Source organism: Phasianus colchicus, chromosome 10 (assembly GCF_987193195.1).
Source record: "Phasianus colchicus chromosome 10, bPhaCol1.hap1.1, whole genome shotgun sequence".
NCBI lineage: Eukaryota > Metazoa > Chordata > Aves > Galliformes > Phasianidae > Phasianus > Phasianus colchicus.
The window spans coordinates 13,565,607-13,584,498 of record NC_143445.1 but is presented as its reverse complement, the minus strand read 5'-3'; the positions used below and the strand labels follow the sequence as shown (position 1 = coordinate 13,584,498).

The 18,892-nt window shown below is 51.3% G+C and overlaps 1 protein-coding gene across 2 annotated transcripts in view; it reads right to left on the bottom strand.

The window, feature by feature from the left end:
* Positions 1 to 3,220: 3,220 nt before the first annotated feature.
* Positions 3,221 to 18,892, bottom strand: part of XXYLT1 (xyloside xylosyltransferase 1) — a 36,247-nt gene continuing 20,575 nt past the window's right edge. The window contains exon 4 of one of the 2 annotated variants that reach the window (XM_090147369.1): positions 3,221 to 4,530. In XM_090147369.1, coding sequence (XP_090003495.1) covers positions 4,134 to 4,530 — 397 coding nt within the window. In that variant the 3' untranslated portion in view covers positions 3,221 to 4,133. The remainder of the gene's footprint in view (positions 4,531 to 18,892) is intronic. The other variant, XM_031596246.2, reaches the window with a different exon arrangement.

The following is an 18,892-nucleotide window of genomic DNA, read 5'->3' as shown; positions in this document are numbered from 1 at the left end:
CCTGCCTCAGATGCGACTCAGGGGACAGCAGGGTTTGCACTGTAGCGCTGCTGCTTCCCCAGCACAGGCTGCAGGGACCCTTGGGCAGCAGGGGCTGCAGGATGGCACAAAGCAGCACCCCCATTCCCAGGGGAGTGATTTCCAGGTGATGCTGCAGGCACACACCCACCTGGCGCTGCTCCTGCCCAGATTTAGCTGACACACGTATTCATTAACACTGGTGCTTGGTTTTTGTGACAAGCATATGACAGCATTGGCACTCCCTCCTCACCCCGGTGCTATTTAAATGTTCCCCCTATTATTATTCGATAATGCATCCTGCTACATATAGCTCCTGAGGGAAGAGGAAGATCAAACACTCTGTGCATTTTTTATCACCTTTGTTCTTTGCTGGAAAAACTTCACTGCAGTGATGACTGGCAAAAGAAATTTAGCAGCATCTGCTGAAAAATGTTTGAGGATTACAAGTAAATGTCTTAAGATAATCTATATCATTGCATTTGCTTTAATAGTGCTGACTTCTGGTATTTCCTGCTTTGCAGTGTGTGCTGCTCTGAGAGCGTGCAGCAGCGGTGTGTTGGGGCAGGCACAGCATGCTGGCCCCCGGTGGCCATTTCTCCATCTGTGTTTCCTTCTAGGCCAGCTCTGCTTGGGAGCAGCATCCCCACCTGCTCAGTGCATCCACCTGGGCTGTGGGGCTCCTTCCTGGCACTGCTATCAGGCTCTGCCCTCAGAGCACAGCACCAGCACTTCTCCTCACCTTACTCCAGCCATCTCCCCATTCCCATTGAGCATTCCCCAAGCCCACAGGCCTTTGAGCACTGCTGTTCTGTTTCTGCTCTGGTGCTGTGCGCGTTGAGCAGTGTTTGGCAAGCACATCTTTTCCAATGACCAAACAAAAGTTGCTGCTGGACAGCTTCGCCTTTTCTACAGCACTAACAGCTTCCAAAACTACCAAGTAGAAATGCTACATAATGACAGAATTTCTTTTGTTCCTGGGAGACTGTGAAACACTGCTTATTCTCCTCAAATTGCACCATCCTTGTGTGAGCAGAGCTGCTTTAACTCCTGCAGTGTGGTGCTGCTCTCTGACCCAGGGCTCTGCAGCACTCTGAGGGTCCCTGCCCATGGCTGTCAGCTGTCCTGAGTGTCCTGGGCATTCCCTCCAGGACTGTGCTGGATGTCCCAGACATTCCCAGCACCCGCTGGTCCAGAGGTGAGGGGCTCCATCCCATCTGCCTCTATTTTTTTTCTACTGCTGCTGGTGTTTATAAGTGCTCTGAATACAACTCCCCTTTCTCCTCAGCACATACCTGGAGGTATATGTCTTTGCTGTGTTCCTGACCAGCTCCAAGGGCGGGATATGTTCTGAAGAAGGGCCCAAGCCTTCCCATATCAGCAAAACGCACTCAGAGGAAGTGCTCTGCAGGAGATAAAGGCAGATTCTCCACATGGTACCCCATGAGCATGGCTCTGTGTGCAGCCCATACCTTGCCTGGCTTTAGGACCATCACCATCAGGTGACAAATCACTGCTGTACGATAGCCAGGCACCTCTGATTTCAGGCAGAAACCCATCGGAGCACAGTGGGTTCTGGCAGCTCTGAACTCCACTTTGTCTTGGTTTTCCTTTTATTTTTTGCTGCCCAACAGGCAAAGTGCCTCAATTAACTTTGAAATTTTAGGTACAATGAAGCTAATTCCCGTGAAATATCTCCATGATGTAATTTGCTCAAAGTGCTTCCCCCATTAGCAGCTGCTTGGCAAATAAATAAGTTCCAGAGCAAGTGAATTTCACAAAGCCAACCCTGACAGCATTGAAAAGAATAACAGGACCAGGCAGCAATTTGTCAGCAGTTAGTAATTAAGCCATGGAGGCTTGTGATGTAAGAGATGGAGCTGCTACATAGCCTGGTTGAAATATCCCCAAGCCAGGTGCCTGTCTGAGGGGAAAACAGTGTTAAGAAAACCTCACAAAGCAGTGCAGAGACCTGGCAAAAATCCGTGTGAAAAGGAAAAATGCCACACACCAGTCTTACTGCCCCAAACACCTCTTTCCTCCCTCTTTCTGCTCCCACTTGGGGCAGAGTTCAGGTTACCCACTGCTCTCCTGAAGCTGGAGAGGTGGGTAAGAGCCCCTCTCTGCTGTGCTGCAGAGGGCATTGCGGGCATTGCTGAGGAAGGAGAAATAATAGGTTGGCTTTTTTGTTTTGCAAAGTCAGAAACTACATCTTAAGGCTGAAGCCTGTTGTTATGTTTTGTGTTATTCTTGGCATGCTGACCGAAGTGCGCTCAGTACGAATAGCAAAGAGCTGAAAAGTAAATATTGTATCCTCTGGGAGCAGCAAGCAGGGGAGGGCTGTTATATTGCTTAATGGATCACCCCCAGAGCCTGTTTGGGTTAGGCTTACAGTAATTGCTCCCTAGGTGAGTTTATACCAACAATTGATCATTTCAAATGGGAAAGAAGTACAAATGAGTAAGAGAATAAACACTGACAGCGTTACGAAACGCAGAAGAGGCGAGCAACAATCCCATGCAGCTCGAGCACAGCTCTGAAAGCAAAGCTGACCGGACAACAGGGGATACTGTTTGCTCTATGCGCAATTCCTCATGCATGCTGAACCACACCACGTACAGAGAGATGAAATGCAGTGCTCTCAGCACTCCCTGGTTTCAACCCAAAGGCACGGCCCTGTCTCTGCATGTGAGGCAATGTGATGGGCTGGGGCAGCCCTCTCCCCTGGGCACTACATGGAAGAAAGGCCGCAGAGCTCTGCAGAATGCAGCAGGACCCTGGTGGCATTTCCACCAAACCAGGGCGCAGGGTTAGGGCTGCAGTCCAGCTCAGCCTGCTGCCCTCGTCACATTAGCGAGAGGGAAGAGAGCCTCTCCCTCATTAAACAAAAGTACCTGTTCATTCACAGCACAGGTGGAGGAAGCCAGGAACCCCCTAAGCATGCTGCACATGCTGTTAATAGGTTCAGCTGTAACTATGGCCCTGTGTGTCTTCCACACATATATGTCACACACATGCACATAGCAGCTCAGTGACCATCCCTTTGGCACACAGACCCAGGACCAGTGGGTTTCAGCCTGGAAAGAGCTTTCTCACACACATGGCTGTAAGCGTCACACTGGCACCACCATCCCTGCTGGCAACCACCACTCTCACACACACATGCTGGGATAAGCACAGAGCCCTAACAGGGTACAGTTTATTGCACCACTCACTCAGAACAGACTGGTGATTAAGCACGGTGATAAGCTACACAGGGCACCATTTTCATCTGCCCAACAGATACATATCAGCTACTTACTAATCGTGATAAAAAGAACACAAAACCTCCCATGGCACAGGACTTCAGTTGTGCCACAGAAAAACAGCAAAGTGTGTTTTATGTTTGCAGCTTTATTACAGTACAAAAGGTTAAAGGCAAAGCTAGAAAAATGAACCAATTTGTACACGCTTGCTGAATGCTTTTAAGACAAGATACGGCAGTAAAGCTTTTATTGCTAAGAAGAACAAGTGGAAGGCTTTAAAGTTCATCTAGCATTCAATTTTTGTTCATAAGTAACACAAATTTAAAGCAGCTTTTCAGTCGTTAAAGCCTTCTTGCCTTTCTGGAATGCTGAAAAGAAAGATGACCTGAGGACAGTGTCTGCTCTCAAGGCAGAGCAGACTGATGCTCTACGTAAGTTGCAGAAATGGGCCACCAAGGAACGCCTAAACAAAACCCAACTGCCTGGCTCTGAAATCTGGCTAACAACACAGTGCTGCTCAGCACCCATGGAGCCAGCACTCCCTGCAAGGTGCCAAAGCAAGAGCACCCAAAGGCCTGCCAGCTGTCCCTGCGCTCGGGGGCTGCAGCACAGGGAGGCACCATGCACTTGTCCCAGGCTAAGCCATGGAGCCAAGCCTAGGCATCTTGTATGTACCTTCTCCTGGACGGGTGGGACTACAGGCAGTGGGAAACTGAACGCTTAGGGGGTTGCCAGGGATCAGGGATGTCCCTGGAACGTAACAGACTGGGCTGGCCATGCTTCAGGAGGGACCGCTGGTGCGGCCACTGCAGCCTGTGCAGCCTTACAGGGACCACTGCAGTCACAGCTGCTCCTGGAGGAAGGGGTGCCCTAGTCCTCAGGGATAGGGGTGTTGCAGTTCCCGTGGTAAATTTTGACCTCACCGTCGCACCGAAAGTACTGATCAAACACATCGCTGTATCCGTGGTCCTTCCACCACGTGCAAAGCTGACGGTTCCACGTGCAGTCGAGCACATGGAACAGTTCTGGATGCTCCATCCCCACCATGGTGAAGAAATCCTGGTCCCCAAGGTGACCCTTGAAGTGGTACTTCTCCGTGAGCTTCTGCACCATGCCAGGTTCCAGCAGCTGGTTGTAGAGCTTGGAGCGCCTCATGGCTTCCAGGTTGAGGAGCAGCACGCCGCTGTTGAAGCCAGGCAGCCCATCAGGAGGGGGCTCCCCCACCCTGGTCTGGGGGTTCTCGCGGCGGTACTGCCAGAACGTGTGCCTGGGGACAGAGGGGAAGTCATTAGTAGGGAGGTCATTAGTAGGAAGGTCATTAGAGTGATGTCAGTGAGTGCAGCTGAAGAGGAGCTGAAGAGCAGCCACCAGCAAAAGTCTGGGCAGGCTGGAAATGAGCCTCCCCCTGCCCAGCCTGGTGCCTCGTGGCTGCTGCTCTCTGCCTTTCCACATGGGATATTGTCTAGACCTCAAATTGTTCTTCCTGCTCTTTCCTAAAGCCTCTTTTGTGTGCATCAGCATCCTATGCTGAGTGAACTGGACACGGGATTGTGTGGCTGCTCACATGGCTGTGCATGCAGAGGAAATCACATCCTTCTTTCTTAGGTCAAATGACCACATGTGCTCCGCTGCTGCTCAGCACCAGGTTTTACAGCCCCTCCTGGGCCATAGCCGTCTGGGATGCACACTGCAAATGCATGGCAAGGGAGGTGATCCCTGGTCCTGGCGCTCTGCTGCAACACAAGGTGTTCGAGCGAGCTGCACAAAGTAGGTCAGCTCTGTCTGCAGGACAGTCTCAGGCACTGATGTGCAAGCTGCAAATCTTATCAGCACTTTTTGTTTCTCTCCACAGCACTGGTAAAAATATTGAACAAAAGTGGGCAGAGTACAACAAAAAGAAGCCAACGGTGTCAGGAGAGCTGCTCTCACCTCACCTACTGCACCCGCAGCCATGCTCTCCTCGTAGCCCTGCAGCCCAACAACCTGGCAATGCTCTGGTTGGTGGAGTGTGACTGCAGCCCCACGCCCTGCCTGAGGACATCCATGTGCTTCACAAATGTCACAGCAGAGCCGGTCCCTCTGTGTCTCTCACTAGTGAGACCAGCAGATGGGAAACGTCAGGAACAGAGTTAAACCCGACACTGAGCCAGGGGTTTTTGGTGTCTCTTAAGTATGCACACAGTGTGCATTTTCCACATTATCTGGTCTTATGTACTGAAGTTCAGCCTCCTGGAGACAGTCCTTATCTCTGTCACCCATCAACAGTGGCTGAGCAGGCTGGGGCTGTTGCTGCACAGGGAGGTGAGGAAAGGGAACGCCTCACCTTGCCCTGGCACTCACTGTCTCGCCACAGCATCAGCCGCAGCCCCTCCACATGAGCCCCGTGTGCAGTGCAGGAACCGCTCCCTACCGCTTCACACGACAAGGAGCCATTAAAGCATCCCTCCAGCTCCAGGAAGGAACCGCAGGACGGGAGCTCCCTGCGGAATGAGCTCAGCCCCTTCTTGTTCCTGCCAAAAATGGTCTTGGAGGCCCAAGCTAACACCGTTCCCATGGAGACCTTCAAAGCAGCATCCCCCGAGTGCGGCCAGCAGCCTCGTCCTTCCCAGCAGCACGCTTTGAAGGCGGCGGAGCGCAGCCCCATGAGCGGCCCAGCCCGACTGCCCGGCTTCCTGCGGGGACATTGTTTGCACCACATACAATGCAGGGCTTTGCGCGCGGCGATATCGCGGGCTCCGCTCAAACAAAGGCTCCGCTCGGGACAAACATGGAGCAAAAGCCAGCTGCAGTGGTGTGCGGATGGTCAGCTTGGCCCAGCCCAGATCATGTGCCAGCATCACCGTGCTAAGCTGCGGCTGGGGACAAGCTGCATCCACCTGGCAGCACTGTGCTTCGGGAGGGCAGCAGCTGGGCCAGGAGGGTCAGGGAGCTCAGGGACCACAGGGAATGGGATTGCTGGGGATGCTGCCTGGCACACAGCATGGTTGTGGGATACCCAAATGCCCAAATGACCAAGGTGGGCAGCCTCCACTCCGTAACAGCCTAACGCTAACTACAGGTAGTAGAATCTTGGCACCATCATTGTTATTATTTGATTACAGGGAAACTCCAGATCAAAACGGCCTGGGTTTGGGGCCGTGCAATAAGGTTTGAAATAAATCTCCCCAAGCAGTAGAAATATTTCTTCTTCAAAATGAGATACCCAATGGCAACATTTCGTTAGCTAAATAAGCACTGCCTTCAGCTTCTGCAGCCCTGGAAAGGCTCAGATGCAGCAGCTCTGGCAGGCATGATCTCCACTAGCTAATTTCCAGCTGCCATGGAGAACAGAGTGCTGCGAGTTTAGGAACACACAGAATTAACTTAAGAGGGTGATTCAATTGGGAAAAAATCAGACTACCTCAGTAAGCAGCACAAATATGTCTTTAGCTCCTTCCACAGTCCCGGGGCAGTGAGCACATCCCACCACATACAAGCTGTTCCCATTGGCAGGAATTGAATCCATCCCATGCTGTTATCCAAGCAGCTTCTGCTGGGATTGAATCCGCCCCACAGATCACTGCCATTCAGAAGGTCTGCTGCCCTCAAGCAGCATCCTCTGCTAAAAGCCATACAGAGAGCTCTTCTCTCACTCCGGCTCTAACACCTTGGGCAAAGCTACACCATGTTTTTGAACCTTGCTGTGAAGCTGTCAGGGAGAAACACTGCTGAGGATACAAAGAATACATCAAGCATGTCTGATACCTCTCTGAATTTGTCAGGCACTGACCAAAGCCTCCATGCACCTACACAGAGAACAAGAATTTGATGGTATGTGGTTGGATTTAGTACCCAAAGGTTTAATATGCTTCCAGGCTTGGAAGCTGAACTAATTCAGCTGTAAGAAGATGCAAGGAAATCAGCTTCTGGAACGCCTTAAGAGCCCTGCTGGGTACTCCTGCACTGGAAAAATTTAAATCAAAACTTTTCTTGTACTGAGCTGTGCTCAGCTCTAACGGTCAGGGAATCCCAGGGCTGTGCAGAGAGCAGACAAACAAACCTCCTCTGGCCTTTCCCTGGGTGCCCAGGGTCTGGAGCCCTGATCAGGTGTCAGCATGGGGGCTGGAAGGCAGCAGTGCGCAGGTGAGTGATCCTGGTGTAAAAAATTGGTTCTGTTAATGATGTCAGCTGTGTACAGTTTTAATTTCCTGAGAAATAAAGGCAGGAGAACCAGAGCTGTAACATGCCATTCCTTCCTTACCATCTTCCATTCAGATGCTTCAGATTCAGAACACTGAAATTTCTCATTTCATTCAGGGTGTTTATACCATTCCCTTTCATCTGATTCAGGATGGAATGGGTTTTTGAAAGTGCCAATTTCCCCTGGAAGGAAGGCTCAGCTTTGAACAGCTGTCTCCAGGCCTCCTGGGGAGAGGGAGCAGAGCACTTGCTGTGGGCTCATGCTTCCCTGGGAGAGCGCAGGCAGCACCCAGATCTGAAGGGGAGAGAAGGGCTCTGCCAGTGCAGAGAGCAGCTACGTCCTGCAAAGATGACTTGTGGGCACTCCTGGGAAAAGGAAGCAAGATCTCTAGACGTAGTATTAGAGGGAATCTCAATGTGCAAAAGCAAGACCCAGCCTTGCACTCACGAGCTGCTCAGATCCAGGCTGGAGTGGTGTACAGAGGACTTGAGTGCAGTCCCAGGCTCTGTGCAGAGCTTGGCTCAAGCTCATCTCTGCATATTCTGCTCTCCTCTCTCCTTACCCCCAGTAATTTCCTGAAAGTAATTGTCAGTCCCAAAACACGATGAAAGTGACTGGCAGAGTGCAGTGCAGAGCCCGAGAGGGAGGTGCCTTTCCAGCTCCAGAGCACTGGAACAGATCATTTGCTGTGCATTCTCAATTCCAAAAACACACACTGTCCAAGCTGTTGCCAGGCTGCCTGCAAAGGGACAAAATTACATCCTCTGCAAGTTGCTGGCTGTAACAGGGAAAAGAAGAGAGCTGTGGCCCCCAGCACCACCCTGCTGCAGACTGCAGCTTCCCAGCCCAGAGTGGGAGAGCAGATCTGTATCAAATGACTCAAGTTTTGAGCAACACCATTCCCCAGTGGATTACCCCGTGATGGCTAATCCAGGTAACAACGCGGGGAGAGGAGACAGACAAACAAGCAGCAATTGTTCCAGTGCTTCCTCCAGGCCCCAGCCAGGCTGACACAAAAGCTGTGCTCTGTCTCACAGCACGCAGGCAGCACGGCACGATGCGATGGGGAGCACGGGGCCCCTGGGAAGCGGGGCTGCAGGATGTGAGGGGCACAGCACAGCACCGACAGACACTGTCTGCAGCACCGTGCTGTCCTTCCCTGTGCTGGGGCCAAGGGAGAGAAAGGTGTTCTGGCAGGGCTGCTGTCAGCATTCCTTCAGCCTGAATTCACTCAGCTTTTGTCCTTCTAAGGATGGCTTTCCATTGTCTCCTCCAGGGACCAGGGTAGAGAAGAACAAGGTTGAAAAATGCCTCCACCCACCTGGAAGTGGATCATGAGACCATAACTTTCCCTTAAGGAACCAGGCCCCGGACAGCTGCATCCATCCCCAGCTCCCACAGCAGGGCAGCAGCCTGGGCACAGGCTAGGACATTCCTGTGGGCACAGGGCTCGGGCAGCACCTGCTCTATGCAAAGAACCCCTGTGAGAAAGGAGCTGCTTCTGCTGTCCCCTGTGGGCACTGCTGGCTGCTGCTACAACCTGACCCCTGCTGGCATTGGGGACCACCTGTGATCTTCCTTGGGCTGTATTCTGCATAATGTTCCCTGTGGGAAATGAGTCTGCAGGTGCTTTTCAATGGAGAAAGCACACATGGAAACATCTTGATGCTTCTGGAAAAAACGCATTAGCAGGTGCTCTGCAACAATAGGACAAGCTGTGTAAAACACACAGATCCTCTAACACACAGGAAAGGCAGCTGGTAGCGCATCACACGGTGGGATGGTACCTGCCCAGGGCAGGGCTGGCACTGCAGCAGGACAGATAGTGCATGAGGGATGGGATTTGCAGGGCTGCTCTGTGGGAAGACCCCAATCCAGCACAAGGCCAAGGCAGAGCTGGGGCCATCAGTGAGCACAAAGCTACCCATGGTGCTGTTGTTGGAGCTCCACGTGCCCACCCAGCTGCAGCACTGCCGGCTTTGGCGGTTTGTTGCTCATGCCCCTTGCAGAGCAGCCTCCAGCTAAGGCAGGAAGGCAGCCCAGAGACCCCAGCCACCATGGGGATGAAAAGCAGCAGGAAACTGCTTGCTGGAGGAGGGGAGGAAAAAGGAAGAGAAGGCATTTTAGGCTTTTGTTAACCACTGAGCTGACCGTGGCCCCTTCAGAAAAATCCTTCCAAATGTGACCCTGTGCCCCTGACACTGACACAGTGCAGGGCTGTGGCTGCCAGCGTCCATCTGCAGCCCGATGCCCTGGGCTGCACAGAGGGGCCATGCTTTGAGGTGCTTTTTATAAACAGAGCCTGCATGCGCTAGGAAACATCTGGAGAGCAGCACTTCCAAGCATTCAAACACGGGGCCCAGATAAAAAACACTTCCACCAGGACTTCCCCTGCTGGCCCAGCACATGCTCCTGCAGCCCAGCCCCCTGTGCAGACAGCCTCCCCTATCACCAGCCCTAACAAGGCAGCCTCCAGAACAAGGTCACAAAAAAGACACTGCCATAGCCCAGCCCAAGGTACTGGCTCCTTTGGTTATGGGAATGCTGTGAAGTGACTAAAGGCCTCCTGACCAAATGTGAGGAGGTTTCATCTGCAGCAAGCATGGCTGCAGCAGCCACCCACAGCATGCTGTGCTACAAGACAGGGCCCGGGTTCTGTCCCTAAGGCAGCAGCAGAGCAAGAGTGCTGGTGCAGGCTCACCAAAGCCACAGGACACCAGAACAAACCCTGCCCCAAGGGGCTCTGTACCATGCTGTGGGAAGGCTCTTCTCTGGCTCACACAGCCCACAGACAGTGTCTGATTGCACTCAAGGGAGATGCTCACGGAGCTGCAGCCCTACCACACCAGCTAAAAAAACAAGTGTAAAATCTTGCTACTTCTAACTATGCAAACACTGCAGGAGTAAGAGGCCTTCCTAAAGGAGCCCAGTTCTTGCCACTGCAGCTGCAAACTGGGCGACACTATGTACAAATGGCAATGCTGTCTGAGCCTGCCCTTTGAACACTACTTCTTCCTGAGCAGACAGATGTGCATTCTGCACAGAATTGCCATCTCCCTTCTGGTTGGTGCTGCTGCTGTCCCTACTGCCAATCAGAGGCAGCTTTCCCAAATCATCCTCCACAAGAAGCAAAAGCATGGCCAAGAAACGTCTCCATGACCTCCTCCTGCTCTTTGCTGCATGGAGCAGCCCCACAGCCCCTCCTGCACCAAAAGATGCTCCCCTTCCTTTTGGGACACCACTAGCACAAGCAGTCCTGCTGGAGAAGGTTTTGTAACAAAGTGCCCTTTGTTGCTAACTGTTGATTTCCCATGTGCAAATGCTAAACCCTTTAAGGAGCTGAGGAGACAGGTTCAGTACCAGCCTGGTCCAGAGCGCCTTAGCTAAAGCTGAGCAGCTTGTGTAACCAGGAAATCCCAGCTTCACTGCCATGCAACACGGCTCATGCAGGGATGTGCCACAGGGTCCAGCACTCAGGGTACTGCCTGGGTGCTCCCAGCCCTCCGTCCAGTCCATGCCTCTCCATCACCTGCAAACAATGACAAAATTAAGGACTGAGTCCCTCAATGAGATTCCAGTAATTTCCTGATAAATCTCTCATGTAGCGCACAAACGATGTCTGTACAGCAGCAGCCTCTATCAGAATGCAGTCAGCATGCTGAGCATCTACAAGGCTGTATTTGAAGCAGGAAATCAATGCTGGGTGATTACACTCCTGCGTGGACTCAGCAGTCTGAAAATGGCCTTGCTTAAATGGCTGATTAGTAACAACTTGCAAACATGGGTCATTATTTGGTGATTAATACAGGCAAGGGCAATGCTTTTTGCTACCAACATGTGAAGCACATGCTGCCCTGCTTGGAGGACTGCTGACCAGAAACAGCCTACTGCGGCCTGCCTGCATGGAGAGGGGCTGCCTCAGACCCGGAGAGCAGCGGGCACCGAGGGACCCTTGAAAGGACACTGCCAAGCAGACTGCCTGGAGCTGTGCACCATTCCAGAAACATCTGAGCTATGCAGCAGAGCCTCTCAATTTCCTGCTTTTTGTTTGTTTGTTCCTCTATCAAAGGGCTTCAGTTCCTTGGAAATTCCTTCTCCACCAAGCACCGGTGAGGAGCCTGTAGATGCGGCCTGGCACCAGGCCCTGGCAGCCAGAACAGCCACATATGCTTCGCCATCTGCTGAGACCCTGCAGGCATCATGGCCCTGCTCCCTGCAGCACTGCAAAGCCTTTCTTGGGGTGCACGAAGTCACAAATACCTGTATCATGCAAACCTGCTCTGCTACACTCCACTATGGAAATAAATGTCTGCGCTTACAGCAAACAACAAAGCTGCCCTCAGCCAAGTCACCTTGGAGCTCTGAACAGTGCCCTGCTCCCTTCCAACTCCTCAGCACAGGGCTGAGCTGCACCCAAAAACCCCATTCATACCACCTGGCACCAACAGATGCCCATGGAAGAAATGGGCAGCCTGGGGATGTCTCTCTGCTGGATGGTGGCAGCAGCTGCACCTAAAAAGAAGAGCTGGAAGGTTGCAGGAGCGTGGAGCTGCAGGGACACTCTGGGAAAGTCTCAGAAACTATTTTTGAAGGTCTGATGGCAAGTGCAGGAAGCTCCTGCAGCAGGACACTTTGTCCCCAGAAGGAGCAAGCTGCTCCCACCCTGGCTAAAAGGGAGTACAAGCAATGACTGCAGAACCTGCTAGGGGGTGGCCCTTCCTTGCCCTTCCTGATTCCTGCTCAGCTGAGTGCTCCTGCAGGTGAGTGCTTCCATGGGAAGGAACAGATGCCAGCAATGTGATACTTACCTCTAGACACTGAACCTGAGACATTCGGGAGCAGAAACTGAGAAACTCAGGAGCTGTAGACAAGTACAGGTAAAGTAACCACTGTGCGCTCACCTGACAAACTCTGGTCTTGCGTGTGATGACCAACAAAAAATCCTACAGCAAAACCACAGCAAAGTTCTCAGCCAGGAAAGAATGAGAAGCGTGGCCCCAGCTTTGGAGAATCCAAGCTACCTTACCCCCACACACAGGTATTGTGGTTGTTGAAAAAAAAAGGTCTGTAACACTCAGTATCTCAAGAGACTATAATAGTGCTAATATTATTAATAGCATTCATGCTAATCGATGCACATTTGTGGTTGTTAAATCTTGCCAAATTTATTCATTGTTTCTAAGTGACATTGCAAGTTCAGTTGGCAATGGGAGTAAGTGAAACGGATGCTACATATTCATGATGTGCACAGATGTATGCAATGAAAACCTTTGCCTTCTTGGATTTCAGATATCAGAAAGTAATGCTGAATTCCTTAAAACAATTCTGCTGCCAATTCCTTACAGGTTCTGCTTGTTCCGTAATTTTGGCTTTTTCTTGGTAGCAATTGCCGAAGAATTCCTAGAATCTTTCCCCCCTCACATCAAGCAGCAGCACTTGCTACAGATCAATTCAATTCTCTAAATGGTTTAAAACCCAAAGTGCAGCGGGTTCTTGGCTCTGCCTCCCAGCTGTGAGCAGGCTGCAGGCAGCACAGGCGTCACTGTGCCTGGCAGAACACAGAAAGGCAAAGTGCTGCCGTCTCCAAGAGGACTGAGAAAGGCAGAGCTCCCTGCTCCCTAGGGGAAAAGCAGCTGGAAAAGAGCAAAGCCTCCAGCTCGGGGCAGCTTGCCTGTATGAGGGGCTGGTGGAGCCAGGAGAGAAGGCAGGCAGAAGGAGCTCCCTCTGGAGATGTTATTTCCTTATTCAGAAGGCTTGATCCCAAGCAACACTCCTGCACTGCTACAACTCCTCTCTGGCTTTACTTGGTGACTGTTCTCACACAGCTGTGAAGCCCTAAATATCACAAACGCCACCACCACCCTCCTAATTGACATGTAGGGAATTCAGCAGCTCCACGTTGCTGGCAGCTGTCAACTCTGCTTTTTCTTTTTAAATCCAGAGAGGTACAGGATGTACTGTCTCAGCACAGGCATCTATCAGCCCAGTTTGACTGCAGGATCAGCATTAGACTGCTCACAGCCCAGGCTAACTCTTTTTCTCTAAACATTTGACAAACTGACTTAATCCAGCTGTCACTAAGCTTCCAGTAAACATTAAACACCAGAGGTGACAGGCTCTAAGGTAATGGATGTCTGAGGGCTATTTTACCCCTTGTGGCTTTTGGCTGAGCCCTGGTTACCTTCTTGGTGATTCGCGTGGCTGTAAGCCCACCTGGCTTGTAGGAGTGACAGGCGTCCCCTCTCTCCAGCAGCAGAAGGGGCTGCAGGAAGGGCAGTGTGGTCTGACCCTGGTAGGTGCAAGCATATGCAGAAGAGCACAACCAAGATCTGTGAGACTGAGCACACAAGGCAGCTACAGCAGCTCCCACATGACCACAGTAGGAAAAAAACAAAGAAAAAATGCTTCTCACCCCTTTGACTCCAATGAAAAAACACCCTATTTGAGCTCTCCCTAGGTTTTAGGCAGAAGCAAAGACAAATGGCCTTGCAGCTATAAAAGGATTCAAGTGTCAGTCCTTTGTAGTCAGTAGGTGTCCTTTGATGTAGACATTCTTTCCTGCAAGAAAAACTTCTTTAATTTCCAGTATTGCTGATTTCCAAGATGCCTTTGTCTTTAATATCTTTTTGTTATCAGGGCCAGCAGTGATATCTCACCAAGGAGGAGAAATGGAGACAGCAGTGACCTCTCCAGTCCCAGTGGCACCTTGGACATGGGAAGGTCTGAGACCTCTCGCGAGGCAGCAGAACCCAATACTCCCTCCCAGGCTACGCCAAGTGGGGACCTCAGCATCTCGGCTACTGGAGCATTTGCAGCACCAGTTCCAGGAGACAAGCCTTACCCTACCCTGCAGACCCTTCTCAGGGGTCTCGTGTGTGCTGCCAGGCTGCTCTTCAGACCAAAAACACATGTCCTGGGAACAGTGACTTGCTTGTCCATCTGAAACCTGCTGGCAGGATGCATATGCAACATCTGCCTGCATGTTTCTTAGTAGGGCTGCCAACACCAGAGCAAAAGAGATTCTGGGCTTCAAAATTTGTTCAGAATCTGGCATTGAAGTCCCAGCGCAACATAAATATTTAAGAAGAGCATCAGCACCTGCCCTTTGCAGTCTGGTAAGCAGGTCGCTGCCAGCATGCTTCAGTAGCTGAAATGCTGCAGGGGACAACAGGATTTTAAATTAAAATTATGACTGTGCAGAAGCACTTCCTTGCACAGAAAGCCTTTTGGATTAGACAAATATCAGGTGCAGATTTTAATCTTTCTATCAAAACCTCCCTCACTGAAGCATGAGGTCCCAGTCCTGGCCACGGCCTGGATCCCATGCAGGCAGGCACAAGAGCAGATGTCTGTTAGTGCTGTGAAGAGGCTTTGTCTGCATGCTGAGAGGGAGCAGGAGCTTGCAGACATCCAAGAGCCTAGAACACCACACCACCACACTCGATGTGCTATACTCCTTTGGAGCAGGGCACAATTGCAGGCACTCAGCCCTTTGCAGGCTGAAGCTCTGCTTCTGCAACAACTAAATCCTAGCATGTGCATTGCAGGAGGGTCAGGAGATCTCTTTGCTCACAGAAACACATTTGTCCAAGACAAACAGCACCCGGGCATTGTTTCAGCATGAGTCAACTGAATGGAAACACTCCAGTGCCATCCTGTTTTGCTGTCTGGAGGTTTCCCCTACCTCCAGGATGTGCTGGCAGGCTCTGGGACATTTCCTATCTGCTGTTCTCTTGCTGCCCTGTTTCCTGTAAGCATTTGCATCCCGTGCTGCATGGAGCCCTATCCCAGAAGCAAAGCACTGTGCAGTCCCAGCCACTGCCTGGAAAGCACAGCCTGAACTGGCAGCAAGCAGGCAGCTGGATAGAACAGAATTGCTTCTCAGAAGGCGCTGTATCATTCACAAAAAAATGCCCCCATGCACACATCTACATCCTCTGGTGGACCAAACACGTAACAAGCATTAAGACTGAGCATCAACCAGTGACCCAATTGATCTCCATCCATCTTCCCATCACCACATAAGACAAGAGAAGAAGACACACAGACCTTTCACAGGTAGCAAATGGCTCTCCAGGCCTGGAGGTGTCAGTCCAATGCTCTGTCAGCAGCAACAGCTCAGGGAAGCTCTGAGCTCCTGCATAGGCAGGGGAAAGCAACACACAGGCAGAGTTGGGTGCACAGAAAGCTGCATAAGTGGGGATGGAAAGACAAGATGGTCCCAAGGACCCCCAGCTGCCCCGCAGCCCAGCAGTGCTCCCCCACATCCTGGCTGAAGCTCCCAACTGCCTGGTAAATCACAGGGCTGGAGCTGGCACCTCTGCTTCACACCTAGGGCACGTTTTTATCTTCCTAGAGGTGTAAAAATAACAGTTTTACAGAGACACTCACGCCTTGTCAGCTCGCTTTGCTTTCTGGAAGCCCTTGGAAGAAGGAGGTGTGAGCCCCCAGTGCAGAGGACATGTGGGGGGAGGCTCGCCCCTCCCAGGGTGACCTGCTGACACGAAATACCAGGGACTTGTTTGCACATGGAGAACAAAACAGCACAACAAGGAAAACACAACATAGCCCAAACTGACCCAGAACATGAAAACTGCGCTGACAGAATGTTCAGCCCCAAAACATAGCCTGGGAGGGCTATTGTTCCTGGGCTCATTTGTACCCCCTGCTTGCAGCAGGGGTCGGGGAGCACGGGGTCAGCTCAGGTCAGGTATTTGCTAACAACATGGCTCAGCCCTGCCTTGTCTGTGCTGTGCTGCAGACCTCCCCCTCAGCCGAGCACCCTGCAGCTTAACTCGGCACCCCCAGGGTCACCCTTTGTACATCCCAGGAGCTGGCCACCATCCCCACTCAATAACATACAGAAATAACACAAGGCTGATCCGTACACAGGCAGAAACGTGGAGCAATAACACCTCAAACTAATTGCAGGCAAACAGATGCTTACTTTACCCTGCTTGCTTAACTCTTACAAGCTGTGCTGCTAACAAAAGGGACCTGCCCTGTTGGGGAAGGCAGGCTTAAGCTCACAATCCAACACAGCCCCACTGTAGTGCTCAGCTGTAGCTGTTCTCTGTATTCTACTTTAAGCTCTAACAATTGGATGTAATTAGCTGGGACTGGATTTACCATTCTGGGCACCAAAATCCTACCAGGGCACCCAAAGCGGATACAGGAGCCCTCTGTGCTCTGGGTGTGGTGTTGCACTGTGGAGCACTCAGCACCTGCAGTCCATTGGTTCTAGCTCGCTGCCAAGCCCACAAGCCAGGAGGAGCACAGAGATGTCTTCTTTCTGAAGTAGGAGCAACCAGAAATGCACTTGTGAGTATGCTGATCATTTGGCTTGGGCTTCTAGAAAATGACCATTGGTGATGAATGGCTACATGGAACACCAGCAGCTGAGCAAGGCTTTCAGAATGGAGATGCTAGGATCAAACTCATATCCCAGTAACAGCCTCCCACAGGGCCCCAGCTTCCCCCATTCTGAGCAGGTCAGTGCAGAGGGATGGCTTTCTGTTTTGCAAGTAGGCTGTCCCACACCAGGCCTACAGAGCACACTGCATCTTCTGCTAAATCACATTTGCTCCAAGCTCAGCCCTTGCCCAAGAGCGATGCTGGACATGTCTTAGGAGGTTCACTTATTGATCTCATTACTGGGGCTTCCAATAAGGAAAGAAAAGGCAGAGAGAGCTCTTAAGCTTTTTTATCTTTCTCTGAGAACGTTTCCATTAGGATTAGCAAATCTAGCTGAGCCATCTCAGACACTCAAACTCAGCTCAGCTGAAAAGTCATTAAGGCACCCTGAGTTCAAGATCTGACTCACTCTGGATTGAAATAAAACTGAGGTTCATCCTTGGAACAACACATGTTAAGTTAAATCAACTTCTTTAAGTACCAGCCTAGAAATACCCACAAGGAAAACACAACATAGCCCAAACTGACCCAGAACATCAAAACTGTGCTGACAGAATGTTCAGCTCCAAAACATAGCCTGGGAGGGCTGTTGTTCCTGGGCTCATTTGTACCCCCTGATTGCAGCAGGGGTTGGGGATCCCACTCAGCACAGCACCTGCTCAAATATGAACCTCTCTCCTCTCATACTCTCTCTGAGGCCCAGAACATCCCGTGATGTTTGAAGATGACTCCACATTCACCCACCCCTCTAACTCAGTCTGACTGTGCTGCATGTGGCTCTGTGGGGACAAGCTGAGTGGCAGCAGGTGGGGTTAATAAGAGGCACCATGCTGGGGCAGAAGGCAGTGCCTGACTTCTGTGATGTGCTCTGCCAGCAAAATGCAGTGTGAGCCATCAGGAATCACACCAGTCTGTGCAGGGCACTGGAGCTCCCAGCAGCCCCAGGAGAGTCCCTTCACCTCTCACTGCCAACTATCTGTGTGTGAACAGAAAATCCCCCACCAGAATTCCTAGTTGGGATTTTGTCTAGCGCACGTCTCACACCAGACACAGACAGCACTAAATAAACCCTCGAGCACAGCTGGAACAAATCCACTGTGAGCACGCTCAGAAAGCAGGCAGCCTGCCTCTGCCAGGCAGCTCTGGAACTGTGCATGAACCATGGAGCAGCACCAGAATGCTGCAAATAGCTGAGCCAGAATTGGCTGCTGCTTCTGAGAGGCTGAAGGTCTCTTCTGGGAGTGATGAAGTCCTAAAGCCTCAGAGCTCCTAAAGCTCTGAGAGAAATCTCAACATTTGCACAGGCACGACATGTGGCTATCTGCATGCTCACAAGCCCAGGTCATCAAGAATTATCCCCCCTAGGCTTCTCTGGGTGAACAACTCTTCAATAAAATGTGCACTTCAACTGAAAACAGCACCTACCCATTGCTAACCTGACAAGACAGGCACAGGGTCAAACACTGAAGGGCCTACAGACCTACAGCTGCACCACTTGCTATCTATGTGGCAGGACCCATCACCCCATTGTGCTGGTCATTTTTGGCACTTCCCAGAAGATTTCTTATAGATAGCTCAAAACATTGTAAGGGAGTTCATGACAGAATATGCAGGCTGTTCCACATAAACCTCAAACCAGAGGGATTCCCCAAATGCTATTTCAGGTATTTTGTGGAAAACGCGAGGAAATCTAAGAGTATGGCTGAAACGTGCTGGTGCTGGGTCTGCCTGCAACAAGAGGTGTCCTCTGCTTGGGCAGGGCAGCAGTACTCACAACCCAAACCTCTGAGTCCCAACACACAGACTAATGTGCCAATCTTCAGACAGAGTACCCAAACAGGAATGGCTGGCCAAACACACCTCTAACAGGTATGAATCTATTTATGGGTTAGCCACTTGTTATCAGGGACTTGGCTCTGAAAGCCTTGTGACAGTGTGAGAGAACAAGGAAATCACACCACGCTGCACAGTGTGCTCAGACTGGCCTGGAAGTTTCAGATTAAATTCCCCTGCAGGGATTACAGCAGAAAGACTG